The 21,734-nt window shown below is 39.2% G+C and overlaps 3 protein-coding genes across 4 annotated transcripts in view; all 3 read right to left on the bottom strand.

The window, feature by feature from the left end:
* abca12 (ATP-binding cassette, sub-family A (ABC1), member 12) overlaps window positions 1–3,975 on the bottom strand; it is a 57,323-nt gene extending 53,348 nt beyond the window's left edge. For both annotated transcript variants that reach the window (XM_034560962.1, XM_034560963.1), the window contains exons 1-7: window positions 3,798–3,975; window positions 3,310–3,384; window positions 3,017–3,110; window positions 1,765–1,915; window positions 1,107–1,198; window positions 471–544; window positions 48–218 (exon numbers count right to left, since the gene is read on the bottom strand). In XM_034560962.1, coding sequence (XP_034416853.1) covers window positions 48–218; window positions 471–544; window positions 1,107–1,198; window positions 1,765–1,915; window positions 3,017–3,110; window positions 3,310–3,375 — 648 coding nt within the window. In that variant the 5' untranslated portion in view covers window positions 3,376–3,384; window positions 3,798–3,975. The remainder of the gene's footprint in view (window positions 1–47; window positions 219–470; window positions 545–1,106; window positions 1,199–1,764; window positions 1,916–3,016; window positions 3,111–3,309; window positions 3,385–3,797) is intronic.
* A 1,465-nt stretch (window positions 3,976–5,440) lies between these two features.
* pofut2 (protein O-fucosyltransferase 2) lies at window positions 5,441–12,497 on the bottom strand. The gene is made up of 9 exons (XM_034562565.1): window positions 12,285–12,497; window positions 10,849–11,102; window positions 10,503–10,647; window positions 9,867–9,977; window positions 8,901–8,967; window positions 8,647–8,772; window positions 8,144–8,324; window positions 7,721–7,844; window positions 5,441–6,709 (listed from the first exon to the last, which is right to left on the bottom strand). The coding sequence occupies exons 1-9, from the start codon at window positions 12,458–12,460 to the stop codon at window positions 6,556–6,558; spliced, it is 1,338 nt and encodes a 445-aa protein (XP_034418456.1). The 5' UTR covers window positions 12,461–12,497; the 3' UTR covers window positions 5,441–6,555.
* A 1,223-nt stretch (window positions 12,498–13,720) lies between these two features.
* Window positions 13,721–19,814, bottom strand: LOC117751051 (tubulin alpha chain-like). The gene is made up of 4 exons (XM_034562564.1): window positions 19,662–19,814; window positions 15,876–16,098; window positions 15,630–15,778; window positions 13,721–14,993 (listed from the first exon to the last, which is right to left on the bottom strand). The coding sequence occupies exons 1-4, from the start codon at window positions 19,662–19,664 to the stop codon at window positions 14,019–14,021; spliced, it is 1,350 nt and encodes a 449-aa protein (XP_034418455.1). The 5' UTR covers window positions 19,665–19,814; the 3' UTR covers window positions 13,721–14,018.
* Between the last annotated feature and the right edge of the window lie 1,920 nt (window positions 19,815–21,734).

Below are 21,734 nucleotides of genomic sequence, written 5' to 3'. Positions count from 1 at the left end.
AACAAAAACAAGCTGATACATGTATGCTAGCAAGCAGGAGCACACACCTGGTTGAGTGTTTGGAGCGAGAACTCCAACACAGTGTTGTTGGACTTGCAGAAAGCGACCACGGAATCGGAGAACGGGCTGGGGAATCTTGTGTTAACCATGGACAGCGTCATTTTGCAGACGGCTCTCTTCAACAGGTTTACCGACTCCAGCATTCCGTTCAAGGTCTCCTAGATTACAGTTTTGATGGTATTCATTCAAAAGGGAAATTCAATAAAAGTGAAATTAGAATTTTGAATAAGCCTTCTTAACTTTCCTATGAGCATTTTTTGTTGTTGTCACAGAATAAGGGATCGTCTGCTCTTAACAATGACCGATTCAGAAGAGACCAAACAAGGGTTCAATTATATGGCAATTGGTGAAGTAAAAAGGCTTTTCCCAATTCTCAGCAGTTTTGTTCTTCCTATTATTACAATACCCACCTGATTTCCAGGGAGATTGGTATCCATGGCGTTCATGAGAGAGGCATTATTAGAGCTTCCTTGGTGATATGGACCTTTAATATAAGAATGCACTGTTGAAAAACTGTCTGAATAGCAGTTATAGTAATGCCTAATATCAACTTATAATACGAACATGAGATGGGACTGGAGTAAACAAAGTCCAATGTTTGGGGGCCAGTGTCAGACAAGTGCTTAAAACCCCTCCACTATATGTCTATTAAATATGAAGGTAACAGGAGACAATTAGCTTAGCATGAAGACTGGTGAGAGAGTCTCACCAGTCTTCATGCTATTTTTATTTCCCAAAATATCAAACTATTTCTGTAATGACGTTAAATAAGATTCCCATGTTTGTTTCATAATGTTTAGGCTGAATGACTAGACATGATTGCATTATTCTGGACAGAGGATGGCTCTTCCATCTTCCTAATTAGGTCTCAGCTACAAAACATCATAAAATGGATGTCTGTGCCTTAACGTAAATGGGACTCTTTGACACAAAAAGAGGGCACAACTTTACTCAGAATTGGCGGTGTGACACTGAACTGGAAAACATGAAAATATGATTTGAGCATTGTAACCATAAAGGAAGGTCTGTGAATGAGAATATCATACCCAAAAGGTTGTTCAAGACCTTAATCAGTGCTGCAGCATCATTTCTGGGGTCGTTGGGGAAAGCGAACTTCTCTTGAAATAGTAGGTTTGGCCTGTAATACAGTGTCAATGGGATCAGATGAGGCCATATAAAAAGGCTCAAGCTATAAGTAGTATCATTATCATTATAACATTCACTCTTTAAGGAGTTTTCCAAAGAGGGTAGGTGGGGTGGAGATTTGCGTAATCCAGGTTTGTTTTAAATGAAAATAAATACAGTAAAAAAATGTAAATCATCTACTACTAGAAACTAATAACTATTTAAAAAAAGAATGCATTCCGCTGACTTCCCTTCCACTACAGGAGAATGTGTGTTGTTGGTACATTTCCATGACCACACTCACTAATTATCTCATGTGATTCTGCTATGGTGAGGTGACTCCTGAGTGACTCAATGGTCATCTGCACACACTTTTTATCATAGGACACCAATAGAGCCACAAGAGACATTCACTATGTTAAAGATGTTGACGTACAATAAAGCAGATATTATACACACACATATATATATGATCTATTATATATATATATATATATATATATATATATATATATATATATATATATATATATATATATATATATATATATATACAATATGTCCAGCTGAAGGGAGTACCTTGCAACCCCTGAGGCTGTCCGAGCTGACTTAAAAGAAGCTGGGTCCACAAGGCTTGATTTGTTTTGACAGCTGCTGTCTGTGTTGCACATGAGGGTCTGCAGGAAAGGGAAGAAGCCTGAGCTGGGTAGGTTTCGGGGTCCCACATAACCTGGATGAGACGATATTAAAGTTGTTTGTAGTGAGGATGCTTAAAAAGAACAAAATACAAAATACAACAAATACCATCTCATGGAATATAGTTATTGTAAATGTCTGTATTCTGATTCAAAGCTACTGCTGGTCATTTCACTGAATATTATCTACAAAAACAAAACTGAAGAGGTTCCTGGGGTTCCTGGTTAGAATTAAAGGGGTTACTGGTTAAAATTAATACCAGATTTAAGTAAGGTATTCCTCATTCCATTATTAATTTTACTGATATTGTATGTAATGCAAAAAAGGAAACACTGTATCACTCTTGACAGGAGGATTAAATGATGGTGACTGATAATAATTATCCCTTTCTAAATGTGTGAAGCATATTTGCTTAAGAGCAGGTTTAGTAAGTGAAAGGCTCATGATGTTTTTCCAAACCAACTGGTTGCATCCTCTTCCCCTCCTTCTACAACCAAATACTCATCTGTTCTTGTCGGCACAAGCAGACATATGTATTTAACGTTCCCTCCTTAATCCCCTTTACTCGCATCTATTGCAGATAAATAATTTCCTCTGACTTTCAAAAATAAAAGGCACACAAACGCCATGTCAACAGAGCAGGGATAGGCTCCGATCTGAAGAGCTATTCATGTTTCAGTTGGAATTTCCATTTGTATACTTTGATTGTGAAATTGGAATGTCCGAGTTTCTGTCTGTAATCTTTTAAGATGCCAAACAAAAACCCTCAGGTCCAGTCATATTGTGTGAAGAATAATGTTAGCCAATTGTATCTTTCTGTTTGGTTTGCCACATTTTTAATTTTTTCAGATTTAGCTTTTCTCTTCATGAAAAGAAAGTTTAAGATATCTTAAGACTCATTTAATGTCCTGATTCAGATGTTTTCAAAGGCAGCCAAGCCATCCTAGCTGTAACACATTGTAGTTCCAGGGCAGCTTGGAGGCTTATCATGACAGTCATGGCTGTGGTTTATTTACAGTAGTTGTTGAGAGCTTATTCTGTTTCAATTGATTGCGTAATATAAAGACCATTGAAATCTTGTCAGAAACAAAACACCTATAACAAAGCACCTTATTATGTGGAGTTGTACACTTACATGTATCTTTTACTACTGGAGGGAAGTTTTTGCGGGCCACAGCAATGATGATAAAGATGATCAGAGGCCAGGCGATCAGAGTCACGGACCATAGCTATAACACAAGATATCATAAAACGGTAACTATCAGTTTATAAAGAGTATATCATATTTACATGTTAAGTGTCCCATGGTTCAATATTTCTGAAATATAGAGAATCAGTACAGGTGCTGTTATTTATGTCACTTATGAATATGCTTTATGCTATATGGAAATATAATTACAGTTGCCATTGCACATTAATGTTACTCACTGGCTGTCTGATGGCTGCAAGCCAATTCTTCCAGAGAAGAAGTTTCAGCTGTCGGAAGAAGGCCATCAGTGGAGGCTAAAATTAAGACAAAATACATGAGAAGGATTCATCCATCTGTCCATAAACATGTATACCCGCTGTGTATCAGCATGGCTCCATTATATAATGTGTATATGTAGTTAAGGTCTTTTTTAAGCCATCGTGGACATGAAATCCTATAAGTGCTCAAAGGAATGAAAAGTAGAACATTTCCCTGAAAACTGAGTAACTCCATTTGCTGAGAAAGAAGGTGTGATCAAAAGCTCCAGCAACTGTAGACTTTTCAGTAGTCTAATAATCCAGATACAACAGATTCGTATCCACTGTTATAACATAGAGATATAACATAAAGAACAACATTTCTGTAAATATTATTTTTAACGACTCCACATGAAGTTACACCGAATGACAGAAAGATGACACCAATAAACCATTTGACCTAACGTTACCTGGTTGCGTCTGTCCTCCTAATAAATTAAATGATGTGTTCTCTGCCTGTAGCTGCTCGCAGGCGGCCCTTTCCATTAAGGTCAACCGGTTCAGGAAGTTTACAGAGTCGATTCCCGTACACGGAACAAAAAAGTAGAACGAGGCCAAAGTGACTACAATGGACAAAAGAACCGCAGCTCTGTTCCTCCTCTCGCGTTTAAGTCGAGACACCTGCGTGAGGCCAATTAAATCTGCGACGAAGGGCGTGTCCTTCCATGGCTGCTCAAAACAAGGGAAGGGCGCCGCACTTCTGGGAACACCTGCAGGTGTGCGTGTTCCGGCCGTCGGGAGGGCAACGCTCCGACGGGGGAAGACGCACGCAACTGCTGGCGTTAATGGGACGAGACGGGACTGCCCCTTTAAGTTGCTAACCTTTGCCTTTACTCAAAATGACATTGAAACAAATGTAGTTTTCATTTTAATGTGGCACTGTAACGTTAGACAGTGAACCCGTTACGGTAACATTGTCTTATTCGGCCAAATCGTAACGATTAAGATTAACAAAGATGTTAAAAAAGGTTATAAAATAATAACATTATTACACAATCAATTACCCAGGTTTGTAAGATGTTATTGGGAAGGGTCGACATCTTATGTATGTGTACAGATTGTAAAGCCCTCTGAGGCAACTCTTCTAGCAACAAAAGTGTGATGTGGCTGAAGCTAAAGTAATTTTCTCCCTCACTCGTCCACACATGTCCTGTGTTAGTGTCGGCATTCATACATAATATCCCCGTAGATGCAGACAATGCTGAATGACATGGCATTTACCATTTAATGACAGTATACCTCTGCCAATTGGGTGAAGTAGATTCTTTCCATCAGATACCCGGGCAAAACAATGGAGTTGGACTTCAGGGTTGGACCAAACAACCCATATGAAATATGATACTGGTGCATTTTTAAGCATAAATGAGAACACCATTATCAAGTTATACTAGTTTTCCATCTTGATAAGAACATGTGTTAAACAAGTGTAGGAGCTGCTTGTATGCCGGTAAGCATGAAGTACTGTGAAATACTGTCACAGGGAAAGCAATTAAGATTGAAGAAGAATACCAACATGGCTGCGAAAAGGGCTCTGAAAGGATTGAGAGGTGTTTACGATGAAATTGTAGTTTTTCCAGGACTAGAGGCAGACTTAAATAATGTAAAAGAATGACCTTGTAGCTCATCATTACACAAATGTATCATACAAAGACATACCGAGATCATCAGAAATCTCTGCTGCTGTTTTCGCTACATCTTAATGTGGAATCTGGGGTCTAAATTATATAAAAGGTCCATATATGTAAACTGCCTTCAGCACACTGTTATTACCTCTTTTAAGATACTGTTGTGCAAACACATGATCAACAACACTCCCATTACTGGTCATTATACATAAGGGAATATTTAAATGACTGGATATAAATAGTCAAAATGTATTTTAATTATCAACTTTTATCAACGATTTCCTCTTATTTTTTAAACATTCTCGCTGCTGGTATAGGAATTCTGAGTAAATACATTTAACAAATGATAAGATATGCAATGACGTTTCCACATACTAAACCTCAGATGTTGACTTAATCTGGTTAAGAGATATAAAAATACAAAAATATGTCTTCTGCCAAAACCTTTTATTCAACATCAAAACTATACAACTGTACAAAGCAAGTCCTGAGACAATGACCCTTGCCAGACAGAGATTAATCAAAATGTGAACAGTGTGTTATAACAGAACAGCTTCATGGCTGGCGAGTGTCGGCGAGACACTGTGGCTCCTTCGTGGCATCTCAAATCCTTTCAATGGGAGTATCATTAGCAACAACAGTACTGTGGTCAATGCCACATACAAAATAAGAGGCTGAAAGAAATGAGCACCATTAAAGTTCATCATGATAGTTATTTATGATGCATGTCATATTTTCTACTTTTTCAACATTAATATTGTAATCTAATCAAATAAAACCATTCATAAAAATATGAAATGAGGGGAAGAGCTGACATATGTTGGAAGTACAAGCATAATGGACCTATTTTTAACACATTGTGAGCTGGAAGCTTATTTGTGGAGGTTTCTTTTACCACTCGTGGCATTGCTGATTAGTGTTTTAGTGATCCCGTTATTGTTTGTATCTTGTGCAAAGGCACAAGGGCTCATATGCAAGTACACTGTATAGAGTGAAGTGGCGCAATACCCTTAAGCTAATTAAGAAACTAATGGGTTTAAAAAAAGACAGTGAAAAAGAAGGCTATACCATGAATGAAAATATGGAAGGGTTCAAAGTAATTCAAAAATAAGCTTTGTAAATGTTTTTTTACAAGATAATTAGAGCTAACACTTACACTTGAACTTTTGGTAAGAAACACTTTTTAAAAAGAAAACTCCACAGGGTACCCTTAAATAAAAAGGTATTGTCTTCATTCTATGGTAATGATTTCCGGATGCTCCTTCATATTTGGTGTTATCTTTGAAAAACAAAAGTTGTATATAAAAAGAATTTATTTACTTGTTGAACAATACAGTAATACATGTTTGGCAGCCCAGTCTTGGGCTTTTGAGCATAAGGTTCAGTCACAGTGGTCACTACAGACCTGATTGCACAACTCTGAAACCATAAAAAGTTAAAAATATGTTGTGTATTCCATACATTTGTATGGAATACACAACATATGTGTGTCACTTTCAACACTGCTTTCGGCACTTGCGTGTCAGGAAAGTGATTGGTCACATCAAAAAACTATTTTCCAGTGTGTGGGCTGTTCACATTCTTTTTCCGTGTCACCACAGAAACGATTGTATGTAGCTGTGGCGTCAAAACCCAAGATCTCCCTCTCTTCATGGATCCGAAAAGAGAAGGTAGACACGGATGTTCCTATGAAGAATCTGAAAAATAAATGGTTGAACAAATAAAAACAAAATCAAGTGCGAGGCCTTTTGGGGGGGTGAAAAGGAGCCAACAACGCCAACTGTGAAATTACACGCCAGGAAATGCTTTAAGGAAACTAAGATATGGTTTAGAAAGGCACACAGATTTGTTACTGATATCTGGACCGACCTGTTTTGTTAAAAATTAACAAAAGTTTATTAAAAAGGGGTCAATGAAAACAGTAAAAAAACAAATACCAGCCAAAACAAGCAGAAAAGAAGCAACAAACCAGGTGCAGTGAACTGAGGCACAGTTCATCTCGAACAAACCTAATGTCTGAAACCCACCATGAGCAACCACAGGGTCAGGACAGGGGCCAAAAAGGGGTGAGGCCATGACAACATGCTGGCACTGATTGGGGGAGGAGCCAGCCTGAGGGCTGTGTTCACAACCCTACACTTCCTTCTCTGGGGAGTGTTACCCATGATGCTAAGTGTGATCAGCCTGATGGGAAATTGCATGAGAATGACACATGATGCCACAGTGCGTTTTCACTGAATGTCACGGAGCAGCATTTTTTCCATGGGTAGTTATACAAATGACAAGGCTGCAAGTTCTTAATAATCCCCCAAAAAATGTATTTGAATAAAGTGCCTCAAGTCTTAATGATGCAAATTATCAAATCTGCACATTTAAATGATTATGCAATACCTTCAGAAAAAATACTTTGTATTGAGCCCTATTTCTATTGAATTTATTTTATTTTTATGAATCTATATACACAGCTGAGTACTGGACAAATATATTTGATCCGAGGAGTGTACTAGATGAGTCTGGAGTTAAGTGAATGGCCACTAGAGTGACTAACTTTTTTCAGAAATTTCTGAAGGTTGAATTATTTTCTGATAATAGTCAGCTGATTAATAAACATGTTAATAATAATAATAATAATAATAATAATAATAATAAACTGTTATGTTAATCATCATGTCTTAAATATGTGTGAAAAACCATGACAACTAATTTACCTTGCATGGGCACATATCCACTGGTCAATGATGGCCACCCCTCCATCTTTAAAGAGCTCCAGGTCCTCTCTGGACGGCTCAAACCGCACCATGTCTGGCAGCAGCCCTCTCAGCTCCCTTAATTCTACAAAATAACATAGAATAAACAGGATTGTAAAAGCATGACTATGACTTAATTGTAAATGCTATACTTACGGATATTATTTATACTACTTAGTTAAAAGCTTCTTATTGCAGTATTATTATTATTATAATCATCATTATAATACACAGAATTATTTTTGATATTTTAAATGGTTTCAGACCAGAAAACTTAATCACAAAATACACTACATTGGCCTTTTTAATCAAAATAAAGTCCTTGAATCATCCAAATGTACAATAAATGGTAAACCGTCTCTGAATGTGTCAGTTTGTCATTACCTTCCTCATCTGCATCTGTCGCAACAAACACATTGTCGAGTTTATGCTTCTTCATCAAGCTGCGTATTTTTTTCACTGCCCCCTTCAGGCTTGGTACATCCTCTCTGTGACCCCAGATGAAGTCTTTCCTGCGTAAGTGGACCCCCAGATATGGACCACCTTTAGCTGATCCTAGCTTGGCCTGAGGAGAAAATAAAGACACAATACACTCCTGTGTAATTACTACTTAAGATGTGATCATCAAAAGGCTGAAACTTCAAATTTCAGAATTAAGTCAGACTCAAACAGCACCCACAGATAAACATTGAGAAGCAAAGGGTGTGATTGACTTATCAGACTTGGTGCCATGATTGGCTCAAAGAAATCTAACAATTAACAAATCCGTAAGATTCAGGTCTTAATTGACGCACTTACATGGTGAATACTGGATAATCTACTGTACATTTCAACAGCCTCGATTCTGCATCTACATAATCATGCCACACTCAGATACACTGACTCACTTTCATGCGAGTCCAATCCTCACTGTAAATGGTATGGTCTCTGTCATCTGTAGAATTCAGGTACTTTTCTCTGAAGTCATCTCCAATAAGTCTCAGGTGCTTGGAAAAAACCATGCTGCGACGGGTCTACATCAAACAGACAGTTGCAGAGGCTGCCACCATCAGGTTATTGAAAGAATATGCAAAGAAATGGCATCTAATACCTACACCAACATTACTAAACTGGTATGAGACTAGCCCATTAATTGACTTACATCCCAGTAATCCTTTCCAGCATAGTGATCATGGAGAAGTGTCTCTGCTCGGTCAAGCATAACTGATCTGCAAAATAGTGTGGCACAAAACAAGCTTATCCATGACAGTGGCATCAAGATCTGAGAGAGGTTCAAGCTATAAGCAATAACGCACTTTGATAACAATGAAGTCAGACCACGTTTCAGCTATTTACAAATAAAAGTGTAGAAGGCTCCGCTTTTTGAGGACGTATGCTTAATACTTTGGCTGTTTCAGCAAGAGACTGATAGGTTTGAACACATGATCGATTCTATGGTATATTGTGATCTTGGTAGTTTATCACCTCAGCTAGTGAATTAGCTACACCTGTTGTTTAATGTGCAGTGGCATTAGTAATGGTTAATAGCTCCAGATTCAATTTAACTTCATTAGCTTTCCTGAAATAGAAGTGCTCAATAAAGCCAGAAACCAATCATATATTGATATACAATGAGGTACATGTACTCATGCTATAATGCTAGATGGATAAAAGCTAAATAGAACTGAATTCAACCACAGAACAAAAAAGATTATAATTTCTTTCTGGACGTTGGTGCTTGGCAGATGTCTATACACTTTGCATGTATGTGTATAATAATAATAATCCATTTAATTTATATAGTGCTTTTCAAGATACTCAAAGACACTTTACATTATACACCGTAGACACAGCTACGGGGAGCAATGCAGGGTTATGTGTCTTGCTCAAGGACACATCGACTAGGGCGGGGATTGAACTGCCAACCTCTTGATTGAAAGACGGGCAAGCTAACCACTGACCCATAGTCGCCCCAAATATATATATATATATATATATATATATATATATATATATATATATATATATATATATATATATATATATATATATATATATATATATATATATATATATATATATATATATTATATGCAGTTTATATCAGCATGTTGCCCTGTAGACTCACGTCACTGTGATATTTTTCTGAAGAACTGGAGACATGATGGAGGCATGGCCTTGGGCTGATATACAGGTTACGTTTTGAGCTCTTGTCTCCTCGTAGCCCCAAAACCAGCCCCTTGGAAACACAACAAGAACAAATGGAGACAGTTGGTGATGGATGGAGAGGAGCGAGATGTGTGGGCAAGAAGGTAGAGATGGATATCATTAATGCGAACATACTGTAAATGTGATCCGTCACTGTCTGAGGAGAGTCTACTAAGTTATTCCAATTACAAATTATTTTCCTTGGCATTTAGGCTCAATAAATCTTATTTGTGTAAGAACAAATAAACAATAAAAAATCCTCTTCCAAAGGAGGGCAAGACAGAAAAAAATATTTAGAAAAAATTAGTGCCATTACAACTAGGATGGTATAAGATTATAGCCACAAGTGATTACAACACATCAAAACAGGGTTAAAAAACACAATTACTACATGCAGCTACCACATGAACTCTGCACCCCCATTTTCACTGTGCTAAAGATGGTACACATTATATTGCATTGCTAAAGCAAATTAGAAGAAATTGTGTTAGACAGTGTTTATCTTGTCATACTTTGAGCTTTAAATTGTTGGCTTCGGTGCATTTTGTTGCTTTACCTGGAGTAACCCTGTTTATCTTTGGAGTACATCAACTTGTCGATGCACGGCCGCTCATCAACTTTTTCCTCCCATTTCCCATCAGTCCATCCCTCAGCGTAGTTTTGCAGTACCAGAACCTGGTCTATAAATGGGCCTCCATTTTCTAGATCCAAGAGAGGGAGAAAAAAAAAACATAGCACTGATTAAAAAGTGGTGTATATGCATTGTAATTGATGAATTCATATTTATTTATTATTTATTTATTTATAAATTGTCGTTTAAGAAGCTTAAAATGTATTACATTATTTAAATAATGATGTTTTAAATGTAACTCTAGTCTGGGTCACCACGATAAAAAGCTCACCAGCGATGAATTCCTCGTACTCAATGACAGGCACATTGGCTTGCAGGCTAGTGAGACTGAAGAACTCCCCCCACGGGATGCGAATCTGGTGGACGTTGGAGCTCTGCCAGTGGTAGAGACGACCCCATGGGGGCAGCACCAATACCCAGTCATCCCCCTCCTTCCTCAAAGTCTTCACCAGGGAGGCCATGCGGATATAGACATCTCTCCGCAGATTGAAGCCCTCCGGGGGGTTCACGTCATACAAAAGGTACCTGAGATCACAAAAGAGGACATGAGATGTTTTGAAAAACGTTTGGCTGGATACAGAGCAGCATCAAGCGCTTTGGTCAAGTGTGAATGCTATGAAACCTACCACAATCAGTAATAAAACAACCTCCATCCAATTTTAAAGTCATCATGATAAGCTCATATGTATAACAAAAGCAGGTCTATATTTGTCATAGCTGATACCTTTAAAATTGTGTTTACTCTAGAGCCTTCAGAAAGCCACAATTTAAGGCTTTTAAGAAATCTATTCCTTCTAACTCGTGGTATATATATTTAGGCAATATGTGGTTTAAATAACTTAGTCGTATCCAGGGAGTTCACATCCTGTCCCAACATTTAAGAGGTGGTGTGTTGATGAACCTGGATCATGGCTACTGTCTTACAGACAATTTAACATATTGTAACGATTCCCCAAATAAAATAGTGCCAAGGCATGATATACGGAGACGTCAATGAAGAGAGTGAAGCTTTAGAATTATAAGTGTAGTTATATTACGTTATAAATGGTTAAAGTAATTCCGTGGTAACATTTTTAGATTCGTAATGTATATGGTCTCATTTGCTGCTGTGTTTTTGTCACAAGCACAATTGCATTGTATTCTTGTTCCAGGTGTTAGATACGAGTATGCATAGTGAACATTAATACACGTTTTGAGACATTGATGGCCATCCTTCTTATGGAGAGAGTACTGCAAACCGCCCGACATGTAACGTTACATCATTTCTTGATAACTACCGTATGATGACGTGTTTGCACCGTTACTGCCTGTAAGGGAGTAACGGTGCGTAGCTAACGTTAAATATGGATACCTCGAAATGTAATACGACACAATAGTGTCATGCGAATTGTATCAAGAGATAGTTCTCCTCAAAGTGGATAACTAACGTTATATCTTGATACAATTGGTTCTAATACGCGAGAATTTATTAAACCGACATCTTTTTGAATGGAGTGTCACGTTACACCTTTACTCCTCATAAACTGCAGGGTGTATCAACACAGGCGGCCAGGCCTGGCAAACGGGATTAAGAAGTAAAGACGTACAGCCTTAACAGGGTAAGTGTTTAATGTAAAGCTGCAACATAGGAATAAACACGACCATTCCCTCGTTAGCATGGAGTCATTCTGCTAGCTAACAGAGACTTGACATGTCGCGGGTACTCACCGTAGGTCCCGAGCCGCGGCGACGGCTACGGGAGCCGTGCGGCTCGCGCTGAACGCATTGTCGGCGTGTCCTACTTCAAATGCTGCAAACGCGACGACAATGGACAAACACAATGCAGTAAACGAATAGATTGAAGCGATGCATACGACTGGTACATGTACTGCTCTGTGCGCCATATTTACTCAGAGCCACGCACTTCCGGGAGGGTGAGAAGCGTCTGTACAGTTGCCGAGCAACCAGAAGAGACGTGCACGCTAAAAGAAATGCTATATCATTTATATTAATCAATGACAAACCAACGCAGCTATATTTTCACGAGTGTATTAGTATTAAGCATCAAGAGACTAAACGAAATGAATTAATGAAAACTAAAACATTATGTGAAATAGGTTATGCTACTACAATCTTAACAGGCTTTTTCACAGACAGCATTATTATGACATGTCACAGTAAAATGAGCACAGGTGAAAGTAATTAAATGAATGATTGGTGTTAAGGTCTGGCTATGTGCATGCTGGCTAACCAGTCACAAAACATCAACAATGATCCCATACAGCCTGAATTTCATAAGGAAACTTGGTTCAGATTCTGCCTGTTGAGGTATAAGTCTGCTCCCTAGCCGTCACTGAGAGCACATCACTAGCTGTGGTTCGGGTCATATGTCACTCCCCGCAGTTGTCTTCTGAATACAACACATTATTCTACATTTTAATAAACAATTTTGAATGCTACAACTGTTCTATTTTAATGCCTCAAAGCATCTTACCTTTTAGCAGACATTGACGCACCTCCTCAGCTTCAGACTGCCTTGGTGAAGTTTAGTGGCATGCCATCTCATGGAGGGGATCTGCATCTCCTTCCCATTCACTTCCAAGGTTGTGGGGCACCACATATGGTTAGTAAGGTACCTGATGTTGAAAAACATGTAATTCTTATAAAGGACAAATATTTGTATTGGTTGATATTTTGCCTCCTACTTTGCTTGCTAGTGTAGTTTGTATTTTCATTGTGAATCATATAATAGACAAATCAGCCACAGCAATGAGCTCTTTCTTTTGATTGCTTAGTAGTTACGATACATAAATAAAGTAGTGTTGGGGTTAGGGTCAGTTGATTAAGCTATTTAGTACGTATGACACTATTATTTCATTGAGTCTACCATGTCTCAGTAAAATCCAACAAACTAACTAACTACAATACTTGACGTTACTTAGATTCAATACAAAGACAAAGCCACAATTCATAAGAAGGTATGGACTCAAACATGTTTAAATAAAGACAATCCAGCAGCTACATGTGCTGCAAAACTCTTTAAAACAAAACTTGATTTAGAAAATAGATGTTTCATTATTCCTGCTCCCAAGTTGTGTCCTCCGAACACTGTAACTAAGTAAGTAAGTATACAAAAAATAGTAAACTGACAATATATTTTGTGGAAATATTTATTGTGCAACCACACAGGTTTCAAAATAATAAAGACCAGGTTTTTGAACAACATTTTTTCTTTTTCATAAAACAAATGAATAAACAGGTATACATTGACACAAAAGCTCTCAAAAGTAAATGTGATGGTACAACAAAGAAACTTTCCAGCTAGGTCAATTATTTATTTTAAAAAAAAAAAGGTATAGAATATTTCTACATTTGAAAACTAATTTGGAAAATATGTTCCATTTCCTAAATATTGTCTACGTAACAAATAGACTAGTTTTGGCAAATGTCAGCTTAAACCATCTAATATTCCTCTCCTTCCTGATCCTCTTCAAAGGAGTCAATCCCAACCTCTTCATAATCCTTCTCCAGGGCAGCCATGTCCTCTCTGGCCTCTGAGAACTCTCCCTCCTCCATGCCCTCCCCAACATACCAGTGGACGAAGGCTCTCTTGGCGTACATGAGGTCAAACTTGTGGTCGAGACGAGCCCAGGCCTCTGCGATGGCTGTGGTGTTGCTCAGCATGCACACAGCCCTCTGCACCTTGGCCAGGTCTCCTCCAGGAACCGCCGTTGGAGGCTGATAGTTGATGCCCACCTTGAAGCCTGTGGGGCACCAGTCCACAAACTGGATGGTGCGTTTGGTCTTGATGGCAGCAATAGCGGAGTTGACATCTTTGGGCACCACATTACCGCGATACAGAAGACAGCAGGCCATGTATTTACCGTGCCGAGGATCACACTTCACCATCTGGTTGGCTGGCTCAAAGCAAGCATTGGTAATGTCAGCAACAGACAGCTGCTCATGGTAGGCTTTCTCTGCAGAGATGACTGGAGCATAGGTGGCCAGAGGGAAGTGGATACGAGGGTAAGGCACCAAATTGGTCTGGAACTCTGTCAGGTCAACATTCAGAGCTCCATCAAAGCGAAGTGAGGCTGTGATCGAAGACACAATCTGGCTTATGAGCCGGTTCAGGTTGGTGTAAGATGGCCTGTCGATATCGAGGTTCCTGCGGCAGATGTCGTAGATGGCCTCGTTGTCCACCATGAAGGCACAGTCGGAGTGCTCCAGGGTGGTGTGGGTGGTGAGGATGGCGTTGTAAGGTTCCACCACTGCGGTGGAAACCTGTGGGGCCGGATAGATGGCAAACTCAAGTTTTGACTTTTTGCCAAAGTCAACAGAGAGTCTCTCCATCAGCAGGGAGGTGAAACCTGAGCCAGTACCTCCACCAAAGGAATGGAAGATGAGGAATCCCTGCAGGCCAGTGCACTGATCAGCCTGTAATGGTAAGAATGTAAAACATGATTGGCAAAACATTTAGTCGTGCAAAAAACAAGTTGAATGTACTAGAAATTTGCCCTGATCAGCCTACAGATACAGAGAAACAATTACAAAGGCTGGAAAAGACAGGAATACGAAGCAAAGCATTGCTTTACACTGATGTAAATGATCATAAAGAAAAGATTTTTTCTTCAATTGTCACACTGCTGTATTGCAAACACAGAGCTCACATGATGACAAAACAACTTTTCATTGGCCAGTTTACTGACATAATATCTAACTTTTGAAGACACTCAATGGAGTAGCATTATGACGTCCCATGAAGCAGTTACACTTACAGTTTAGAGATTGTTAAGACTGTTTTAAAAACTGAGTCAAAGCGATTGAGAATAAATGTCAAAGGGTGCTCAGACACGTTCTGTCCCCACATTTCCTCAGCACCTTGCCTCGCTGCAGTATGACCTTCCATTTTATAACATGGCTGAAGAGAAATTGTGCATAGTGAGGTCTCAGTGCAAGTCTGTGTGCTGGTGTTACGATCTGACTGTTTTCATGAGCTGACAGCTGAATGGAGACCTGTTCGAGGGCAAAGCCAGTATGATTGAAAAATAAAACCCGAAAACAGTTTCTTACAACTTTGCGGATTTTGTCCAGGACAGAGTCAATGATCTCCTTGCCGATGGTGTAGTGTCCACGGGCGTAGTTGTTGGCTGCATCTTCCTTGCCTGAGATCAACTGTTCCGGGTGAAATAGTTGACGGTAGGTTCCTGTGCGTACCTCATCTGGGAAATCAAAGACAATAGTTGAAGAAACCAATAGGGGATCATTGTTTCAGACTCACATTCCGGATATCTAAAAACATAACGCATAATGTCATACCAATAACAGTTGGTTCCAGGTCAACAAAGATTGCCCTGGGGACGTACTTCCCAGCCCCAGTCTCACTGAAGAAGGTAGTAAAGGAGTCGTCGTGGCCTCCCACAGGCTTATTGTCGGGCATCTGGCCGTCCGGCTGGATGCCGTGTTCCAGACAGTAGAGCTCCCAACAGGTGTTCCCCATCTGGACACCAGCCTGGCCTACGTGCACAGAGATGCATTCACGCTGGACGGGAAGAAGAGGAGAAGTTGAAAGAGGAGGCAGAGAAAAGGAGGGGGGAAATACAGAGAGAAGATAAAGTGGCAGTGCAGGGAAGGGTAAGGATTGCATACACTTCGAAACTGTGTTTTCCTTTTCCATTGAGCAAAGAGCGTTAAACATTGTGAAGAATGTTGATATTTGCTTTGCAGAATATTATGAACGCCAAATAGTACCATCATTATATTGTACACATTAACACTGCAGATGCAGCGATCCAAAAGAGTCCATTAGAGAGTCAGCCACTAGGTGGAAGCAAAGAGATATATATGGGGGAAAGAAAGTCGAAGTTGAAAGAACGAGCAAAACAGATTTGCTGCAGCTGTCACTGGGTTTCATGTGACTGAGCACAACATGAGCTGAAATGGGGGTTGAGTTCAGAGAACAACTGCCGGTAACCTACATACTACAAAGTTTTTTTTCTCCAAAGTCAATTCATTTTATGTGCACGTGGATGTTGCCTGAAACAACAGATGTACTTGGAACTTTGGGGTTTTACCATACCATGTATACAATTGTAGCTATCATATACTATACTGCAATGTTGCAAGACAATGTGACCGACTGCTTTATGGCAATACTGGAACAATGTGATAGAATACATTAATTTATCAGGTACTTATTTTGCTGGGTTAGCCAGAAAAAAAAGCATTGCAGTCTGGTTAGTATATTCCTTCAAGAGTTATCAAACAATTTCCTAAACTCGCACGATAAAATTACATTTAGGAAATTGTATCCATATCAGCCACCCTTAAGTGGGTGATATGTTGTTGTTAGAAGCATTTACAGATGTCCATCCAAAGTTACAGATGCTGAGGTCTGGAAATTGCTGCTGAAATTAAACATGTTCAAATTAACAATATGAAGCAGAGAAAATCAAGCAAATCTGTGCATTCAAAAAAGATGCGAGTAGGCATCGTGAAATCTTCCTATCACCTTATTCTGCTCCATATAACAGTGACAACCTTTGACATACTCTATATCCCCAGCTTGCTTCAAGTCAAGCTGCTTTGTTTCATCTCCATCTCCATGATCGGACAGACAGGGGAATGTGCTGGTGGGTGAGGGTTGGGGGACTCATTTTAGAGTCTGTGAAATCTAACTCAATCCATGTTGATCAACAAAGAGGTTTTATTCAATATTTCATCACCAGAAGCTTTCCAAAGCAAAGGTGACCCTGGATCAGGGTTTCCAGGTTAGCAGAGCTCTGTGCAGCAGTTAATTTAGGTTGCTCATACTAACCTGACACCTAGAAGCAAAGGCTTACTGTTTAGGTAAACACTGACTGGCAGTCACCAAAACACTGATCACTGGCTGGTTGACTTTTACACCTGATCTGCTCAAAGTTTGCTCCAATGTGAAAACCAATTCTGTAATTTTAAAGTTTAAAATAATAACTGTAAAGGCTACATATGCTTTCTGTCAAAATGATGCTATAGTCATTTTCATCAGCACACACGTAAATAAGTAACAGTAACAAATTGAAGACAAAGTAGTCTCAAGCTTCTCCTGTCCCTAGGAGCAGTCAGGGTGTGCCTGTATATGACATAAACAAGGGCATGTTGAGCCCACATGGACTTGAGATGGCAGTTTTGTGACAAACAAATGAATAAAATAAATCCACTACATAGATACAGAGAGCACGAGAGAAAGACAAAAAGTCAACAGGGTAGAAAAAGATAGCAATCAATTTGGTGAAAGCTTTTTCAGGTGAGCAGACATGGGAACAGAGATCCCTTAAGACCCCACCGACACAGCACATTCTGCCTCTATAAAAGAAGAATAGACATAATGCACCATAAACACAAGGTGAGGATGGATAATGATTTCATGGAATCTTGCCCAGACCCAAACCGCCATGCATGTACTTTATTATGATACGTATGACACCATGCCTCCAGAGCAAAAGCAGACACATTCATTTATGTTTTTGTGTGTTTACGTGTTGTTTGAATGCTGATTTTCTGACATCTATAGGCCGGATTTTTATTATATTTGGAAAGGATGGCACTTTGAAGATGATCCAAAGTGATGTTGGAGACCCCCAAACAATGTGTGTTGCTCCTTCATCAGCCAGTGTGGCAGAGGTCAGACAATACAAGCCTAAAGAACCACCATTGAACGCAATAGCAACCTCCATAACATATGATGAGCACGTTCATGCTCCAAAAGGCAATAACATGTTCTGACGCGTCATTTTGTACTACAACAGTGGATAATGCCAATCATAAAAGGAAAACACCTTGCACAATAAGTGGGACGGGCGTGTGAATTCACTTGCGATCTATACGCATTTCAATGTGAACCCTTATGTTATGCTTACGATGGTATTTAGATTCACTGATCAGGTTACATAACTATAGCTCCATACCATGCAAAGTGAAGCTCCTAAGTGTAGTTCGAAGATTTATATTGATATTTTAAAAAATTAAAACATTAATAGGAACTACATTTTCTGGATAAGGAGTATTTGATCAGGGCAGGTCTTGTATTCCACACACAATGACAAAGTTTACTTAACATAATAAGTACTGACAATGCAAACAAGACGTGTTTAAACTTCACTGTGCAAACACAGCTCAACGGTTGCCCGTGCATGGTAGATTCATGACTGACACGCAGACATAAGACAACCACAGTGTATGTCAAAAAGTGTCAAACACGTTTACATTACAATCAATCTTACCAGTAGCATCTTTTTATTTTATTTAACCAGGTATAATCAATTGAGAACCAATTCTCATGTTCAATGATGACCTGGCCAAGAGGCAGTAGCACAGTCCAGACAACACAAATACAATACAGCACAGATACAATACAGTATGACAAACACATGAAAAAATGGCTAAAAACAATATAGGTAAATTAATAAACACTATGCATCTCAATCAATGTTATCTCGGTCTCATGTGTCGTTTACTGTGAATAACAGTGTCTGTGGAAATCCAAACCACCGTTACAATAACAGAGGCTGCTCTCGAAGTTGGAGGGGAATGATTTGACTTGTTGGAGGAGGCACGATGAGACACACCTACATTCCTCAGTGACGTGTTTGTGTATATAATCACCTCGCTTGGAAAGATCGTCATACAGGTTATGTAATGAATGTCTTTCCCTTAACCTGTGACAATTGATCAAATAAATGGAACAAATGTAAAAGCACACTATACATATAGCATTCTATGTTTAATGTGTGTGTGTGTGTCTCCCTTGGTGTGCTGAGCATGTAGACCGATCGTCACCACCTGCTCATCCAGGCCAACAGCCAGCTTTACTGACATCCACAGATCTATTTTTGACACGAGTCCTGCTCCAAGAGGGCAAACGGGGAGCAGTTCCGAGTTCCTACATCTCACCTTCAATCTGGCGCATATGTTTCCAAGCATATTGAAATGCTGCAGATTTCCATGTCGCACTGCGGCTAAATTAAACTCCCGCAGAAGACATTTCCACTCCGGTTTGAGAAGATAAACAAACTGAACTTTGGAAGAAGAAGTTTCTCTCAAGCCAAACACTGAACATACACTTACCATGGTATCTTCTTAGTAGAATGCCCTTTGACAGAAAAGCAACTTGCAGCTGGATTTTATTTATTGGTTTTAATGTATGTGTGTGTAGCTTCTCACAGCGGCCGTCAATGTGGTTCGAGTGAGTGAGTAATGCCAGGTGGACGACGCGCTGCAACGCTGCGTCCTACTGCAAACCACTCCCACCTGTCTCTTTGACGAGCACGCGCACTATGAGCGCGATGGCCACGTCACGTATTGCACGAGTGTGTTCTCATAGGAATCGTTCATATGCTGAGGCCATGAGGGCCACTGTTAAAATGATATCAATCTGAGCGTTTTCGAACACAATCACTGGGGAAGTTCACGAGGAAATAGTGAATTGAATTGGGGAACTAATGTGTAGCAATACTAAAATACTATATTTTAAGATGGTAATTCTCATTTGAAAAAAAATAAATGTGATTAATGTTTAGCAATACTAAAATACTACATTTTAAGATGCTAATTCTCATTTTAAATTTTTTTAATTCAACATTAAATTGCTTAATTACTTATTCAAGGGATTAATTTCCCTTGCAGTGTCTCAGAGTGGGGAAAAGAAGAATCCACATTTGTTCTCTTTGCATTAATCAATCATACCAGTACATGCACATTTATTAATCATGTTTTCTTTATTATTCTTGTAGTAATGTCAACTCTCCTTCTAGCAATTCAAACTTCTTGGCACTTGTATGTATATGTGTAGGCTATATAAGGGCCACGCCTAAGGTCAGTTATCTGGTGGGTGGGAAGAACACCCTGCAAACCGATCCATAACATCACCCCCTCCCTTCCAACTACCATTTTACTGGACATGCTGTCATTGTACCCACTTGGAAGCCAGAGGTCGTAGTTGCTTCACCACAAGTCACTCAATGAGTAAACAGTGTAACAAAGAGAAGTCTGTTTTTTGTCTCCACTCCAGTGGGTCCTGCAGTGTTTTTGCATGTCTCTCACCTTTTCTGTGTACATTGGGATTGTATCAAATCTTAGTTGATCATGTAATGTGTGTGGGTCCAACAATACAATTGCAAACATTTAAACAATTTGTTCGGCATCCCATTTGTTGACCCTGCTCTGGGTCTCTTTATTTCTTGCCAGCACTGGCATTATTAAGACCTTTACTGAAAAGACTTAATTATAGGGGGTTATTTGAGTGGTATACTGGTATACACAATGGAAGTGGGACATGGCTGTATGACTCAGGGAACACCAATGAGGGCAAACAAATAAGACATCAAAAAGGTTCAGGCTTCCCTTGTGATATTTAACAATACTCACAGAGCATGAACCAGCCCAAAAGGTTTGGTAGAAAAGTCTTCATAGTTGCTATATTTTGAACAAAATATATATAATAAATAATATAATAAACATTATATAAAAACCTGGTCTTCCCTACAAGGTAATAAAACATGCTGCAGGTTCATGTGTTAAGCACCCATGTGGAACCAAATAGTTTTAATTTGACATTTTCATTTCCACAATAGTGCTTTTTGAGCTCTGTCAAAAGAATGTGATGCCAACGTCAATATTCCCATTTGTTACAGATCAGTCTCACAGCCTCGGAGCAGAAACTGACTGACTTGAAAAAATGGTGATGCATTTGACGCTTTGGCATCACTCTTGGTTGCCACACATATGTTCACAACCAACAGACTTTTGACTGACATTCATTGCTTTTTTTTTAAGACAATACCTCATGCATCTTGTGACAGTAAAGAGGAAGTTAACATGATGCGTGTGAACAGACAAGCCACAGTGTTATATCTCGAGATGGTAGATTAGAATGAATCAACATTCTCATATTACAGTGGATGCCCTTTGGTCTTGAAAGTGATTTAGCTTGTTTTAGTTATAATAAATTGGGTACATGCAGTTACTGCTAACTGAAACTCATGTTGAAATGTAAATACAACCTTTCGGGTGCGGATGTGTGTGATACCCAGGTACCATCGTGGACTTAAATAACCACTCTTTCTGTGGTTGACTTTGATGTTGCATGTAGTGAAACCAATCCGACAGCCAGTTGCTGTTTACTCACCTGATGTAGTCCGT

This window comes from Cyclopterus lumpus, chromosome 21 (assembly GCF_009769545.1).
Source record: "Cyclopterus lumpus isolate fCycLum1 chromosome 21, fCycLum1.pri, whole genome shotgun sequence".
In the NCBI taxonomy this organism is placed as follows: Eukaryota; Metazoa; Chordata; class Actinopteri; order Perciformes; family Cyclopteridae; genus Cyclopterus; species Cyclopterus lumpus.
This window is presented reverse-complemented; position numbering and strand designations above follow the sequence as displayed.